We start from the raw sequence: 14,459 nt of genomic DNA, 5'->3' as shown, positions 1-14,459 counted from the left end.
ATTAAACATTAGGTCTCTCTCTTCTAAGTCCCTGTTAGTAAATGATATAATAATTGATCAACATATTGATTTATTCTGCCTTACAGAAACCTGGTTACAGCAGGATGAATATGTTAGTTTAAATGAGTCAACACTCCCGAGTCACAATAACTGTCAGAATGCTCGAAGCACGGGTGGAGGAGGAGGATTAGCAGCAATCTTCCACTCCAGCTTATTAATTAATCAAAGACCTAGACAGACCTTTAATTCATTTGAAAGCTTGACTCTTAGTCTTGTCCATCCAAATTGGAAATCTCAAAAACCAGTTTTATTTGTTATTATCTATCGTCCACCTGGTCGTTACTGTGAGTTTCTTTGTGATTTTTCAGACCTTTTGTCTGACTTAGTGCTTAGCTCAGATAAGATAATTATAGTGAGTGATTTTAACATCCACATAGATGCTGAGAATGACAGCCTCAACACTGCATTTAATCTATTATTAGACTCAGTTGGCTTCGCTCAAAATGTAAATGAGCCCACCCACCACCTTAACCACACTTTAGAGCTTGTTCTGACATATGGCATAGAAATTGAAGACTTAACAGTATTCCCTGAAAACCCCTTTTTGTCTGATCATTTCTTAATAACATTTACATTTACTTTAATGGACTACCCAGCAGTGGGAAATACGTTTCATTACAGTAGAAGTCTTTCTGAAAGTGCTGTAACTAGGTTTAAGGATATGATTCCTTCTTTGTTATGTTCTTCAATGCCATATACCAACACAGTGCAGAGTAGCTACCTAAACTGTGTGAGTGAGATAGATTATCTCGTCAATAGCTTTACATCCTCATTGAGCACGACTTTGGATGCTGTAGCTCCTCTGAAAAGGAGAGCCTTAAGTCACAAGTGCCTGACTCCGTGGTATAACCCACAAACTCACAGCTTAAAGCAGATAGCCCGTAAGCTGGAGAGGAAATGGCATCTCACTAATTTAGAAGATCTTCATTTAGCCTGGAAAAAGAGTCTGTTACTCTATAAAAAAGCCCTCCGTAAAGCTAGGACATCTTACTATTCACCACTAATTGAAGAAAATAAGAACAACCCCAGGTTTTTTTTTCAGCACTGTAGCCAGGCTGACAAAGAGTCAGAGCTCTATTGAGCCGAGTATTCCTTTAACTTTAACTAGTAATGACTTCATGACTTTCTTTGCTAATAAAATTTTAACTATTAGAGAAAAAAATATTCATAACCATCCCAAAGACATATCTTTATGTTCCACTGCTTTCAGTAATGCTGGTATTTGGTTAGACTCTTTCTCTCCGATTGTTCTGTCTGAGTTACTTTCATTAATCACTTCCTCTAAACCATCAACATGTCTATTAGACCCCATTACTACCAGGCTGCTCAAGGAAGCCCTACCGTTAATTAATGCTTCGATCTTAAATATGATCAATCTATCTTTATTAGTTGGCTATGTACCACATGCTTTTAAGGTGGCAGTAATTAAACCATTACTTAAAAAGCCATCACTTGACCCAGCTATCTTAGCTAATTATAGGCCAATCTCCAACCTTCCTTTTCTCTCAAAAATTCTTGAAAGGGTAGTTGTAAAACAGCTAACTGATCATCTGCAGAGGAATGGTCTATTTGAAGAGTTTCAGTCAGGTTTCAGAATTCATCATAGTACAGAAACAGCATTAGTGAAGGTTACAAATGATCTTCTTATGGCCTCAGACAGTGGACTCATCTCTGTGCTCGTCCTGTTAGACCTCAGTGCAGCTTTTGATACTGTTGACCATAAAATTTTATTACAGAGATTAGAGCATGCCATAGGTATTAAAGGCACTGCGCTGCAGTGGTTTGAATCATATTTATCTAATAGATTACAATTTGTTCATGTAAATGGGGAGTCTTCTTCATGGACTAAGGTTAATTATGGAGTTCCACAAAGTTCTGTGTTAGGACCGATTTTATTCACTTTATACATGCTTCCCTTAGGCAGTATTATTAGAAAGCATTGCTTAAATTTTCATTGTTATGCAGATGATACCCAGCTTTATCTATCCATGAAGCCAGAGGACACACACCAATTAGTTAAACTGCAGGAATGTCTTTCAGACATAAAGACATGGATGACCTCTAATTTCCTGCTTTTAAATTCAGATAAAACTGAAGTTATTGTACTTGGCCCCACAAATCTTAGAAACATGGTGTCTAACCAGATCCTTACTTTGGATGGCATTACTCTGACCTCCAGTAATACTGTGAGAAATCTTGGAGTCATTTTTGATCAGGATATGTCCTTCAATGCGCATATTAAGCAAATATGTAGGACTGCTTTTTTGCATTTGTGCAATATCTCTAAAATTAGAAAGGTCTTGTCTCAGAGTGATGCTGAAAAGCTAATTCATGCATTTATTTATTCTAGGCTGGACTATTGTAATTCATTATTATCAGGTTATCCTAAAAGTTCCCTGAAAAGCCTTCAGTTAATTCAAAATGCTGCAGCTAGAGTACTGACAGGGACTAGAAGGAGAGAGCATATTTCACCCATATTGGCTTCTCTTCATTGGCTCCCTGTTAATTCCAGAATAGAATTTAAAATTATTCTTCTTACTTATAAGGTTTTGAATAATCAGGTCCCATCTTTTCTTAGGGACCTCTTAGTACCATATCACCCCAATAGAGCGCTTTGCTCTCAGACTGCAGGCTTACTTGTAGTTCCTAGGGTTTGTAAGAGTAGAATGGGAGGCAGAGCCTTCAGCTTTCAGGCTCCTTTCCTGTGGAACCAGCTCCCATTTCGGATTAGGGAGACAGACACCCTCTCTACTTTTAAGATTAAGCATAAAACTTTCCTTTTTGCTGAACCATCCCTTAGTTATGCTGCTATAGACTTAGACTGCTGGGGGGTTCCCATGATACACTGAGTGTTTCTTTTTATTCACCTCTTTTTGTTCTGTATGCACCGCTCTGCAGTTAATCATTAGTGATTGATCTCTGCTCTCTTTCACTGCATGTCTTTTCCCTGATTCTCTCTCCTCAGCCCCAACCAGTCCCAGCAGAAGACTGCCCCTCCCTGAGCCCGGTTCTGCTGGAGGTTTCTTCCTGTTAAAAGGGAGTTTTTCCCTCCCACTGTCACCAAGTGCTTGCTCATAGGGGGTCGTTTTGACCTTTGGGGTTTTTCTGTAATTATTGTATGGCTTTTGCCTTACATTATAAAGCGCCTTGGGGCAACTGTTTGTTGTGATTTGGCGCTATATAAATAAAATTGATTTGATTTGATCACTTCCCAAATTGAATCTCTTCTGCAGTACATAAAACTACCATCACTTCAGCACAGAAGTCAGAACACAGTAGATATTTTCTTTGACTATACAGTTCCGACTGAAGTACATAATCTTACATGAAACTCATAAAGGTCTGGAGAAACCCAGCAACCTTTTTCAGCCAAACATGGTGCTTAAATTTGAGAGTCTGAAATGAGCTTGATGGTAAAGTAATGTTTTGAATGTCACTCATGTATGTTTCCTCTCTGTGTTCTTATTGTAGGTTCAGACTGTTCCCGTAACTTCACAAGTCCCGCGGGGCTTATTGAGTCTCCAGGTTTCCCTGACAAATACCCTCACAACCTTGAGTGCTCCTTCATCATCATCGTGCCCCCCAGCATGGATGTCATGCTAAGTTTCCTCACATTTGACCTGGAGAACGACCCCCTGCCAGGTGGAGAGGGTGACTGCAAATATGACTGGCTAGAAGTGTGGGATGGACTCCCAGCAGGTGTGTCTGCTATCTTTCAAATTATATGAGTTCTTACATTATTATTCCAAGCAACAATGGCCTTAGTGGCCACTAGGACCCTGCAATTAGCAACAAGGCTTCGCAATGCAAAAGGAATCAAAAGCTCAACTGTACATGTGCCTGCCTGAACAAGTCCAAACTTTATGCTAAAAGATGCCAACATTACTCAAATAGATTAATTGGTCACACAATGCAGATTAAGGGCCTGATTTGCTAAAGGTTTGCATCTGTAAAAATGTATGCAAACACCACTGCACTCACAAATGCACTTGGATTCACATTTGTAACATTGTAGCCTTGCATTATAACAGTGTTACAAACAGTGTGCAAGGAGTCTGTCAAATAAGCAAAATAATGTGCATTGTCCAGTCCCAGCAGAAGACTGCCCCTCCCTGAGCCTGGTTCTGCTGGAGGTTTCTTCCTGTTAAAAGGGAGTTTTTCCTTCCCACTGTAGCCAAGTGCTTGCTCACAGGGGGTCGTTTTGACCGTTTGGGTTTTACATAATTATTGTATGGCCTTGCCTTACAATATAAAGCGCCTTGGGGCAACTGTTTGTTGTGATTTGGCGCTATATAAAAAAATTGATTGATTGATTGATTGATTGATTTAGTGTGATTTGCTGTTTGTCCACCCAAGTGCACAAAATTCTGGGAAGGAACATTCAAATTACAAGATTTGCACACACAACATAACTTATCAAGGTCCAAAGAAAATTTAGCAGTTGCTGATTGCACCTGTATTTTGTCAGTTTGAAACCTTGGTGTACTTATTACACTTGATAGAATGCTGTTCCAGCACAGAGGCCACACAAAATTAAAATCAATTCATTCAATGTATATGTCAGGCATGTTTAACTTTAATTCATGCTTGATTCTTTAGGAATAACTTTCTCCATGAGTACATGTGGAAGACACACAGATGCACATATCAAAGTCTGTGTGGGATATCACAGCTTTGCACACAGGACACGTAGCACAACATGCCTATGCACTGCCGATTGCAACAAACAAACAAAAACATCTTCCTGTTTCAGACAATTAATATTCCATCCATTGTATTTTGGCAAACTAGTGAATAATTATGCTGCATTCTGATGGTGTAATGTACAGTAAAGTTTTCACAGTGCTTCACTTTTTCCACATTTTTATGTTACAGCCTTATTTCAAAACTGAATAAATTCCTTTTTACCCCAAAATTCTACTCACAACACCCCATAATGACATGCCAAAAAATTATTCTTGAATTATCCATTATTATCTATTGCATAATTACTGATTTATATGTGACAGGACCCAAAATCTTAGAGCTGAATATGTTGTAGTTTTTTTTTTTTGGAGATACTGGTGTAAATTTTTGAGTATCTCCATCTGCATCTGACTTATGCATGCCCTTTCTAATCACATGGAAGAGCACTAATGGCAATTAAAATCTCAAATAGGCACTGAGAGAGTGCAATACTCATTCCTTAAATGTTTGACACAGAATCTTGCAAATTAATTCTTTGTGATCAGTGATATCATAACATATGGCTCTATGCCACCTTGATATTTGATTGATTCTATCAAATATTTAGCTGCTGTATCTTGATGAACACACAACCATATTAGTGTTTGAAGACGGAGGACATTTTGCATACATATAAGAAATTTGTCCTTGTCATTTAACCATCCTAGTTATATTTAGACACAATCCGTCAGCTAGGAGCAGTGGGCAGCCATCGTTTTGCAACTCCAGATGAAGAGATGTTGCCTTGGTCAGAGGCAGAGAAAGGAGGAAAACCCTAATGAGCATGTTATCTCTAAATATATAAACATTCAGCTCAAATTTGAACCTTGACCTGTATCTTCAACTTTTAAGCAATTTTCTTTTAAATGTAATCACTTTTTTCTTGGCTGCCATGAGTCATTCCACAGAGGTTGGTCCATATCAGCTCAAAATCTCTTCAATTACTATGTTCACACATGGACAGAGGGAAGGATGGACACACAGGACTGAAAACAGCACCGCGCACACACCATGAGTGTAGAAGGTTGACACTGACAGTCATAAAGTCTATGAATTCAACCAGTGCAGCGTGCATTAAGCAAAGGGGAGATTATATATTTCTTCTCTTGCTGCAGCCCTGCTGCCATGGAACACAAACTATTTTAGTAACTCTGTGTTGGTAGATGAAAGCTCAGCTTACAAGTAGGATGTTGGCACCAACTAACGAGAAACAATGTTTCTGGGGGAAAATAAAACATGACTTCCTTAGAGGATGGAGGAGCGATGGGGGCTGAGAGGGAGATGAGGAGAACCTTATGATATTTTTGGTAAAGCACCTAGAAAGCACAGACAAATTTAGAAGTGAAAATGCACAAAGACACTGGATCTGGTTTTAAGCGATGAGATACAGAGAGAGGAAGACAAGAGGGGCAGAAGGGCAAAGAAGAAAACCACCACTGGGAAAATTGCAACAAAAGACAGAAGGAGCTGAGATGTGGTAAATATGGCCTGAAGACTTTTACTCCTGCTTCAAGAAAGGTTGGAGTGAAAGAGGAAGAAAACACTTGCCATCACAGGGAATATCTTTTATTAGTTTGTTGACGGTATACAATTTCTAACATGTTCTTGTCAGCCAACATTTTTTAATTCACGTCTGCTCACACATGTGGATTTATTCACTTTGGATTCTTTTACAAATTATTCACTTTCACTGGACAAGTCTTGATTCCTAAAATCGCACATCTTAAAAGGTCTGTATTTCTATAGCACTCTTTCATCTGCTGTAGATACTCAAATTGCTTCACATTCACCCACTCTCACCGATGTCAGGAAGTCACTCCACTGAACACCGAGACCAGCATGAGGATTAAGGTCCTTAGCAATTTTTTTCTTTCTGGTGGAGAATTGAAAAAAGGATCCTCCTGTAACAAACCCACCAGTTAACCTCTCGACCATCGCCTCCCCACCTCATTTCATCACTTCAAAATCAAAGTCCAAAAATCCAAATAACTTGCAGAAAAGATGCTCATCCAACGCTGCCTTTTTGCTGATGACAAACATCCTACTTAGTATGATTTTTATGCTGGTTGTAACAAAAAGCAATGAGATGGTACAAATAAGAGGAGTGACGCACCACTTTATCTTCCATCTTTCTATTAAGAGAGACACAGTTGAGAGCAGAAGATAAAAACACTGGGATGCAATACAAAAAAAAAAAAAGATAAAATGCCTGACTGATGGAGAGAAACTACAGGAGAATAGGAAGATGAAAAGAAAGAAAGTGGAATGAAGTGGAAGGATGCCAGAAGGGTCGGAAATATAAGCGATATTGTGAGCTGAAAGGCCATCGGTTTGACGGTATGTGCTAGTGGAGAGTAGGAGGAGGGTCCTAAGGAAGGAGAGAGGGCAACAAGACACAAGTGGGAGAAGAAAAAGATATTTGACTTTGTTATGAGGTTAAAAGTTGCTGGAAAGGAAAAGAACAGCAGGTCAAACGATCTTTAGTTAATGATTAGGACGAAAGACACGAGAGGAACAGATCAGTTAGGACCTATTGATGTCGCCCGCCTTATCTTCAGCTTCTGATGTATTTGTGTGAAGAAAATATTGAATATACAGTACATCCAGAAAGTATTGACAATCTTCACTTTTTCCACATTTTATGTTACAGCCTTATTTCAAAATGGTGTAAACTCATTTTTTTCCCCCAAAACTTCTACTCATAACACCCCATTATGACATCATGAAAAAAGATTTTTGAAATTTTTGCAAATTCATTAAAAATAAAAAAGTAAGGAATCACATGTACATAAGTATTCAAACCCGTTGCTCAATCAAGGGTGCAATTTAGAACTAGAAATTTGGGGGGACAAAGTGCGAGGCCCGCAGCTCCGAAGCCCATAGGCGGGGGGTCTGGGGGCCGCTTTAGGCCCCCAGAAGCCAACAGTTTCTAGATAAGCTCAGATGCATTCTGAGCATCCAGAACAGTAATTTTAATTTTTTGAGAAGACCATAAAGTGGACACCATTTGACTTATGCAATTTGAAACTGTGGCTATAAGTACTTTATTCTGAGAATAGCCAGCATTGATTTTATTACATCCTGGTGTAAATAAGGGTATCACACATGTGTAGAACTCAAAAATAATGATAGGTTGAGTTTTCATTAAAAAAAACAACTGCAATGTGGTAAAATGTATTCATAAATATGAAAGAACAGGCCAGGCTCTTAATAATTATTAACTATCGCATACTGTATTTTCTTTTTCTCAAGATTTGTTTTTGCATAAGTTTCAAGTTTAGGATAAATTACTTATCATGAATTTAATTTCAAAGTGGCACTAATGACAACACTCATACTAAACATAATTTCGCTTGCATAGACTGATTTTGGAGATCAAGCAATAATTGCAGATGGGCTTTCTGAGGTCCCACATAGCTTTTCTGATTTCCTTTTCTAACTTTCGGAATTTAGTAAATTAGCATATGGTCCACTGATACTTATGTGTAGACACTAGTCCCTAGAGGCAACTATTTTTGGTTTCAAATCTGGGCAAATGCAGTCCCAGAAAATTCTGAATGTGACAAACAAGAAACAGGTGTTGTAAACAAGTCAACGCTGCTAAAATAGAAACTTGCAGAAACAAAGATACTATTATGACATGGTTTTGTACATAAGATTGATATGGTTTGCACATAAGACTGGCATAGCATGTTTCAAGTACACACATATATGTCAGAAGATGGGGGGGGGGCATACCATATTCTGTCCCCCCTGGTTGAAAAGGTGGGGGAGACGTGTCCCCCTATCCCCCACCAAATTGCGCCCATGTGCTCAATACTTTATTGATGCACCTTTGGCAGCAATTACAGCCTCAGGTCTTCTTGAATATGATGCCACAAACTTGGTGCACCTATCTTTGGGCGGTTTTGCCCATTCCTCTTTGCAGCACCTCTCAGGCTCCATCAGATTGGATGGAGAGTGTCAGTGCACAGTCATTTTCAGATCTCTCCAGAGATGTTCAATCAGATTCAGGTCTGGACTCTGGCTGGGACACTCAAGGACATTCACAGAGTTGTCCTGAAGCCCCTCCTTTGATATCTGGGGGTCATTGTTCTGCTGAAAGATGAACTGTCACCCCAGTCTGAGGTCAAGAGCACTCTGGAGCAGGTTTTCATGTTTCTGTACATTGCTGCATTCATCTTGAATTTGAATTTATTAGACACCCATGCATAACAGAAATTCACTTGTATACAAACAACTAAACTCATAACAGAAAAGTCAAAGGTGAAAAGAAATATAAGAAAATAAACAAATTACATGGTGCCTAAAGGCGTAGGCAGAAGCAATGCTTATCAACGCCTACACCCCTGTTAAAGTCAAATCAACCAAGCATATATGCCTGATTATAGACATTTATATCCAAACACAATCTGAACAACAACAGCACATAGCTACAGATAAAAGAAGTTAATATTTCTCCAGACAGCACCCAAACAAACTAAAAAAAAAAACACAAAAAACAAAGGTTCCAGTATACCAGCATCTACACATATCACTACTCAACCACACTCATCTAATACATATCTAGAAAATACCATAAATATTTGAACCGGCTGGTATCTGGACATCGCTTAAGTTTCTCTGGTAAATTAATCCATTTTTTTGGGCCACAAATGGAGACACAAAAGCACCTCCTAGTCGCCCTAGCGCCTGCAATTTTAACATAATATGAACCCCTTAAATTATACATTCCTTCTCTCTGCGTAAAATATTCTTGAATTCTGAAAGGTAATTGTTTATTTCCCTCAATGCTGTCTACTCCCATTTCCTGCCGCTGTGGGACCTTATATGTAGACAGGTGTGTGTCTTTCCAAATCATGTCCAATCAATTGAATTAACCCCAAGTGGACCTCAATTCAGCTGTAGAAACATCTCAAGGATGATCAATGGAAAGCTGAGCTCAGTTTTGAATTTCATGGCAAGGGCTGTGAATACTTACGTGCATGCAATTTCTTTTTTCTTTTTTTTTTTCAATAAATTTGCAAAAATCTTAAAAAAAAAAAAAAAAAAAAAAAAGCTTTTTCCGCATTGTCATTACAATGTGTATTGTGTGTAGAAATTTCATCCATTTTGTCTGTAACATTAAACAATGTGGAAAAAGTGAAGCGCTGTGAATACTTTCTGGATGCACTGGAGCTACAAACTCAGACATACTTTACTTCATTCATCAGTCATCTTCAATCGCTTATCTGGGATCAGGTCACAGGAGCAACAGCTCCAGCAGGGGACCCCAGACTTCCCTTTCCCTGGCCTCATTGACCACCTCTGACTGGGGGATCCCAAGGCGTTCCCAGGCCAGTGTGGAGATATAATCTCTCCACCTAGTCCTGGGTCTTCCCCGGGTTCTCCCCTCAGATGGACGTGCCTAGAACACCTCCCTAGGGAGGTGCCCAGGGGACGAGTATTTTATTTGTAGTATATTTCTCATATTAGTATTTCTCATATATTCTCATATTCTCAGCCAATCACAAAGTCATTACCCACTACGTCATTCACGCCTTTAGTATACGATTAACAGCGATCACATCACATGCAGCGAAAGGTGAACAAACGCGCCAAAGCGCGCTGAGCAAATGTACAGAAAGGTGAACAAATGTGCTGAACAGTGAACACACAATGTCCACCACTTCCAGATGAATTTGATTACATCAAATTTCACTGTTGAATGTATTAGCAAGAATGAGAGTCTCGGGAAGACGCACAGTATTTTCTTTCACCAAAACAGATCAAATCCAAGCTTGCATCTCAGATGTACCTTCTGGCAATTTGTAGCTAAACTTTCAGGTCTTCTTTTTAAGAAAATCCTCCTCTATACCACTTCATCATGAAGATGGACAACTGGTGATACAAAATGCAAAGCTTGCACTGTGCATAATTTCTCCAATCACATCCACGTAAGCCTATAACTTCTTCTGGGTTGTCTGGGAGTCTTGGTGGTTTTCCTCACTCTTCTCGTTCTTGCACAGTCATTCAGTTTTTGAGAACTGTCTACTCCATGCAGATTTAGCATAGAGTGCCATATTGTTCGTATTTCTTTGTAATTGATGAAAATAAAGTCCAAAACATATTCAGTGGCAGCTTTACCATCAGAGAGCCTCATCCTAAACTACCACAAAAAAGTCCAAGCTGTCATTGATATTAAAGGGGGCAATACATGGTATTAAGAACAGGGGTATGTAAATTTTTAATCAGGTTCATTTTGGTAGTTCTCTTGTCATTTTGATTTTAAAATGGCTTCATCCAACCACTAACCATGAGTGGAAAAAAAAAGTTTTTGTGTTGTCATTCATATTCTCTTAAAATGGCCAAAAAAGCAAAAATTCTGCCAGTGTATGTAAACGTTTGAGCACAACTGTAAATAACTTTAAGTGATACATTAATTCAAATAACTTTAATGTATCTTTAAACTCTCTGTCTTTAAAAATGTATCTCTAAACTAATGTTTCACCCCATAAATGAAAACTTTTTATAATGGAGTGATATGTTTGTTTAAAGATTGAAACGCACAACTCAGACTCCAGAAAAAAGGTCTTAACCATTAAATTGTCTGCTTTTTGTCAGCAAACAGGAGAAATTTTTGGGATTATTCCAACATCACTACACTCCAACAGCACGAAGCTCAGCTTTCTGAAGCATGTAATACAACTTCATTTATTATCAGTACATTTCACCCAGAATGCAAGTGGGGACCAGTGTTTGTTCACCTTTTGGCGTGTGTGCATTGGTATGTTAATCGTATGGTAATCGTGTGAATGATGTAGTTAGTACTGACTTTGTGATTGTCTGAGAATTTACATACCAGGAGAAATATCTTACAAATAAAATAGTCACGCTGAGGGGGTATCCTTTCCAGATGCCCGAACCACCTCAGCTGGCTCCTTTCAACGCGAAGGAGCAACAGCTCTACTCCGAGCTCCCCACGGATGACCGAGCTTCTCATCCTATCTCTAAGGGAGACACCAGCCACCCTCCTAAGGAAGCCCATTTTGGCCACTTGTACCTGTGATCTAGTTCTTTCGGTCATGACCCAACCCTCGTGACCATAGGTGAGAGTAGGAACAAATATTGACCACTACGTCGAGAGCTTTGCCTTTTGGCTCAGCTCCCTTTTTGTTGCCCCATTTCAGCACTTTCTTAGATCAAACAACACTTTGTGGTCAGAAATGGTTGCACACAAACTCCAAGATAGAGCTTGCAGAGGTTGTCCTCTCATTTATTTCTGCTGTGGAATATCCATATCAAATATACTGACTTACAATTTTATTGAAATATGTTATTTTATCTGGCCCTATATATATATATATATATATATATATATATATATATATATATATATATATATATATATATATATATGTTTGTGCCGTTCTTCAGCTCGTAAAGAGGATGGTCGAAGACACTCATTCATTCCTTTTCTGTACCTGCTGCTTAAAGCATCATGGGGTTACTGGAGTCTGTTCCAGTGGAAGAGGAAGGGTGCACCCTGGACAGGTTGCCAGGCTAACACAGGGCCACATATACCAATTTAAAGATTTCAATTCACCTAACCCTCGTGTCTTTGGATGTGGGAGGAAGCCAGAGCACCTGGAGGGACCCACACAAACATGGGGAGAACATGCAAACTCCACACAAAAAGGATAAGGGATGATGCGATCCCACAACCTCCCAGTGTATACTAACCACTACACCACCAGCAGTGACACTTAGATTGGTTTATTTCATGTAATGCCCAAAACACACCGATGACTAATAAAGTGAATAGATCAAACCTCTTTGATCTCTGCTCGATACAATTTTGTGCTCAAATTATGTGTCCTCTAATTACCAAAGTGGAAGTGCATTTGTCCTCTGTGCCATGGAGTTTTGACACAACATACAGCTGACTACAAGTCGCCTACTAGGTACCAGAGGAGGTTACTGTTTAAATCAAGAGATCATCCACTGTCAAATTTTACCCAGTACTGTTCGGGGTATTTTGCCAAATCATGTTTGTTTGTTGGTTATACAAACAGATTTAATCTCATTGTGTATCAGTGAGCAGTGAGCTCTCATAAAAAGGATCAAATTTCAACATTTTCTCATAATATTGTTCTGTTTATGTTGTTTGTTTTGTTTTTGATTTTTTTTCTGATCACAATAACTGTAATAGAATAATACACAAATAATGAATGTTCATGAGTTCAATAGTACGAATATTTCATGAGGTGAAAGCTGGAACATACCATTCAACAAGGCTTTCCATTGAAAGAATGTAAAACATTCATTATTTGTTTTATATAACGGCTAAAATAGATCCTTGTCATATTATATTTTATTAATTTCTAAACAACAGAAAAGAGACTTACATTAAGGTGTTCTACTGCTGCTAAAGTCCAACACGAACTTTCAATTGGAGTCCAAATTGTGACATGTAGTCCGGTTATGCTGTGCACTGACTTCGTACTTCCAAAATAAATAAATAAATAAATAAATAAATAATACTTTGTGTAGTTTCTCAGCTAGTAGTTTTCAGCTTTTCATCAGAATGGCTCTTCATGCCTCCAGACGGCTTACAGTGGAGTGGATTTGTGTGCGCGCGCGTGTGGGTGTGTGTTAGAAGAATTAGCACTATCAATTAGCTCCTTCAAATTATCATCTGTTAGCAAAACAAACTCCGTATGTTTAGCTAAACGCTGTCCCCACGAGTGGGTGGGGTTCACAGCGTGCAATGGTACCAAACGTATGGAACCAAATTGCACTCTAAATGCAACGCAACACAAATGGGATGAATAGTCCATGTCATGTGACGTACAAAGCATCAATCAAATGACAAGGATCCACTCAGCCGTTATATAAAATTCAATATATGCCAAAGAATGTGACTTCACAAAATTTCGATTTTGGCACTAATACTACACTGTAATTATTTTTACAAATAAGTTTTGTGGTTTTCAATATTTTATTGAATCTCGTCTCTTGTCCTGTCTTCTTTTTCCTCACTTCTAGAAAGAGTTATTGCTGCTGTTTGCTCAGGAGCTATAATTCTAATATCCTCCCACTCCAGAAAGAAAAAAAAAATCAATGGGACTGATTGATCGGTGGTTATTTTCTATTCCTCCTCCATCTCCTCCTCCTCCACCTTCACAGGCATCCACATTGTTTATGTATTTGTGTGCCAAAATAAAGTAGTATAAAACACACACACACACCTAAGGGCTTTAAATCTCACTTATCTCTTTATATTGACAGACTTAAGCTGTATTAAAAGAAGATGATGCATGACAAACCAATGCACGGTCCGTACACTGCACATAGATGTTGCATAAAGGAAAGAAGAGTAATGAGAGGAGGAGGTGTGGTACAACCAGAAAACAATAAAAAAAAAAAAACAACAGTAAGTAAAGGTTGCTAATTAAAAAGGAGGATTAAGTGCGCAAACACACTTTGTAATAGACATGGACGTGTATTCTGTTGCTGTTTTACTGCACTGTTGAGTCCATGCATGGCAGCAGATAAACGAATGTGGATTCTGTGTCCCATGTTTCATTATAAAACCAGAGCACCTCAGCATGAGGAAAAAACACAGAACAAACATCCACATCCACCTTCATCCCTCCGGCACCCCCCAGTTTCATCTTCATCTCCAGAAATGT

The 14,459-nt window shown here is 38.7% G+C and overlaps 1 protein-coding gene across 2 annotated transcripts in view; it reads left to right on the top strand.

The window, feature by feature from the left end:
* The window catches only part of LOC117524799 (neuropilin-2-like), a 414,867-nt gene that overhangs the window by 173,178 nt on the left and 227,230 nt on the right, over nt 1–14,459 (top strand). For both annotated transcript variants that reach the window (XM_034186623.1, XM_034186624.1), the window contains exon 4: nt 3,532–3,759. In XM_034186623.1, coding sequence (XP_034042514.1) covers nt 3,532–3,759 — 228 coding nt within the window. The remainder of the gene's footprint in view (nt 1–3,531; nt 3,760–14,459) is intronic.

This window comes from Thalassophryne amazonica, chromosome 14 (assembly GCF_902500255.1).
Source record: "Thalassophryne amazonica chromosome 14, fThaAma1.1, whole genome shotgun sequence".
Classification (NCBI taxonomy): domain Eukaryota; kingdom Metazoa; phylum Chordata; class Actinopteri; order Batrachoidiformes; family Batrachoididae; genus Thalassophryne; species Thalassophryne amazonica.
The sequence above is the reverse complement of the archived record's forward strand: the minus strand, read 5'-3'. Positions and strand labels throughout refer to the sequence as shown.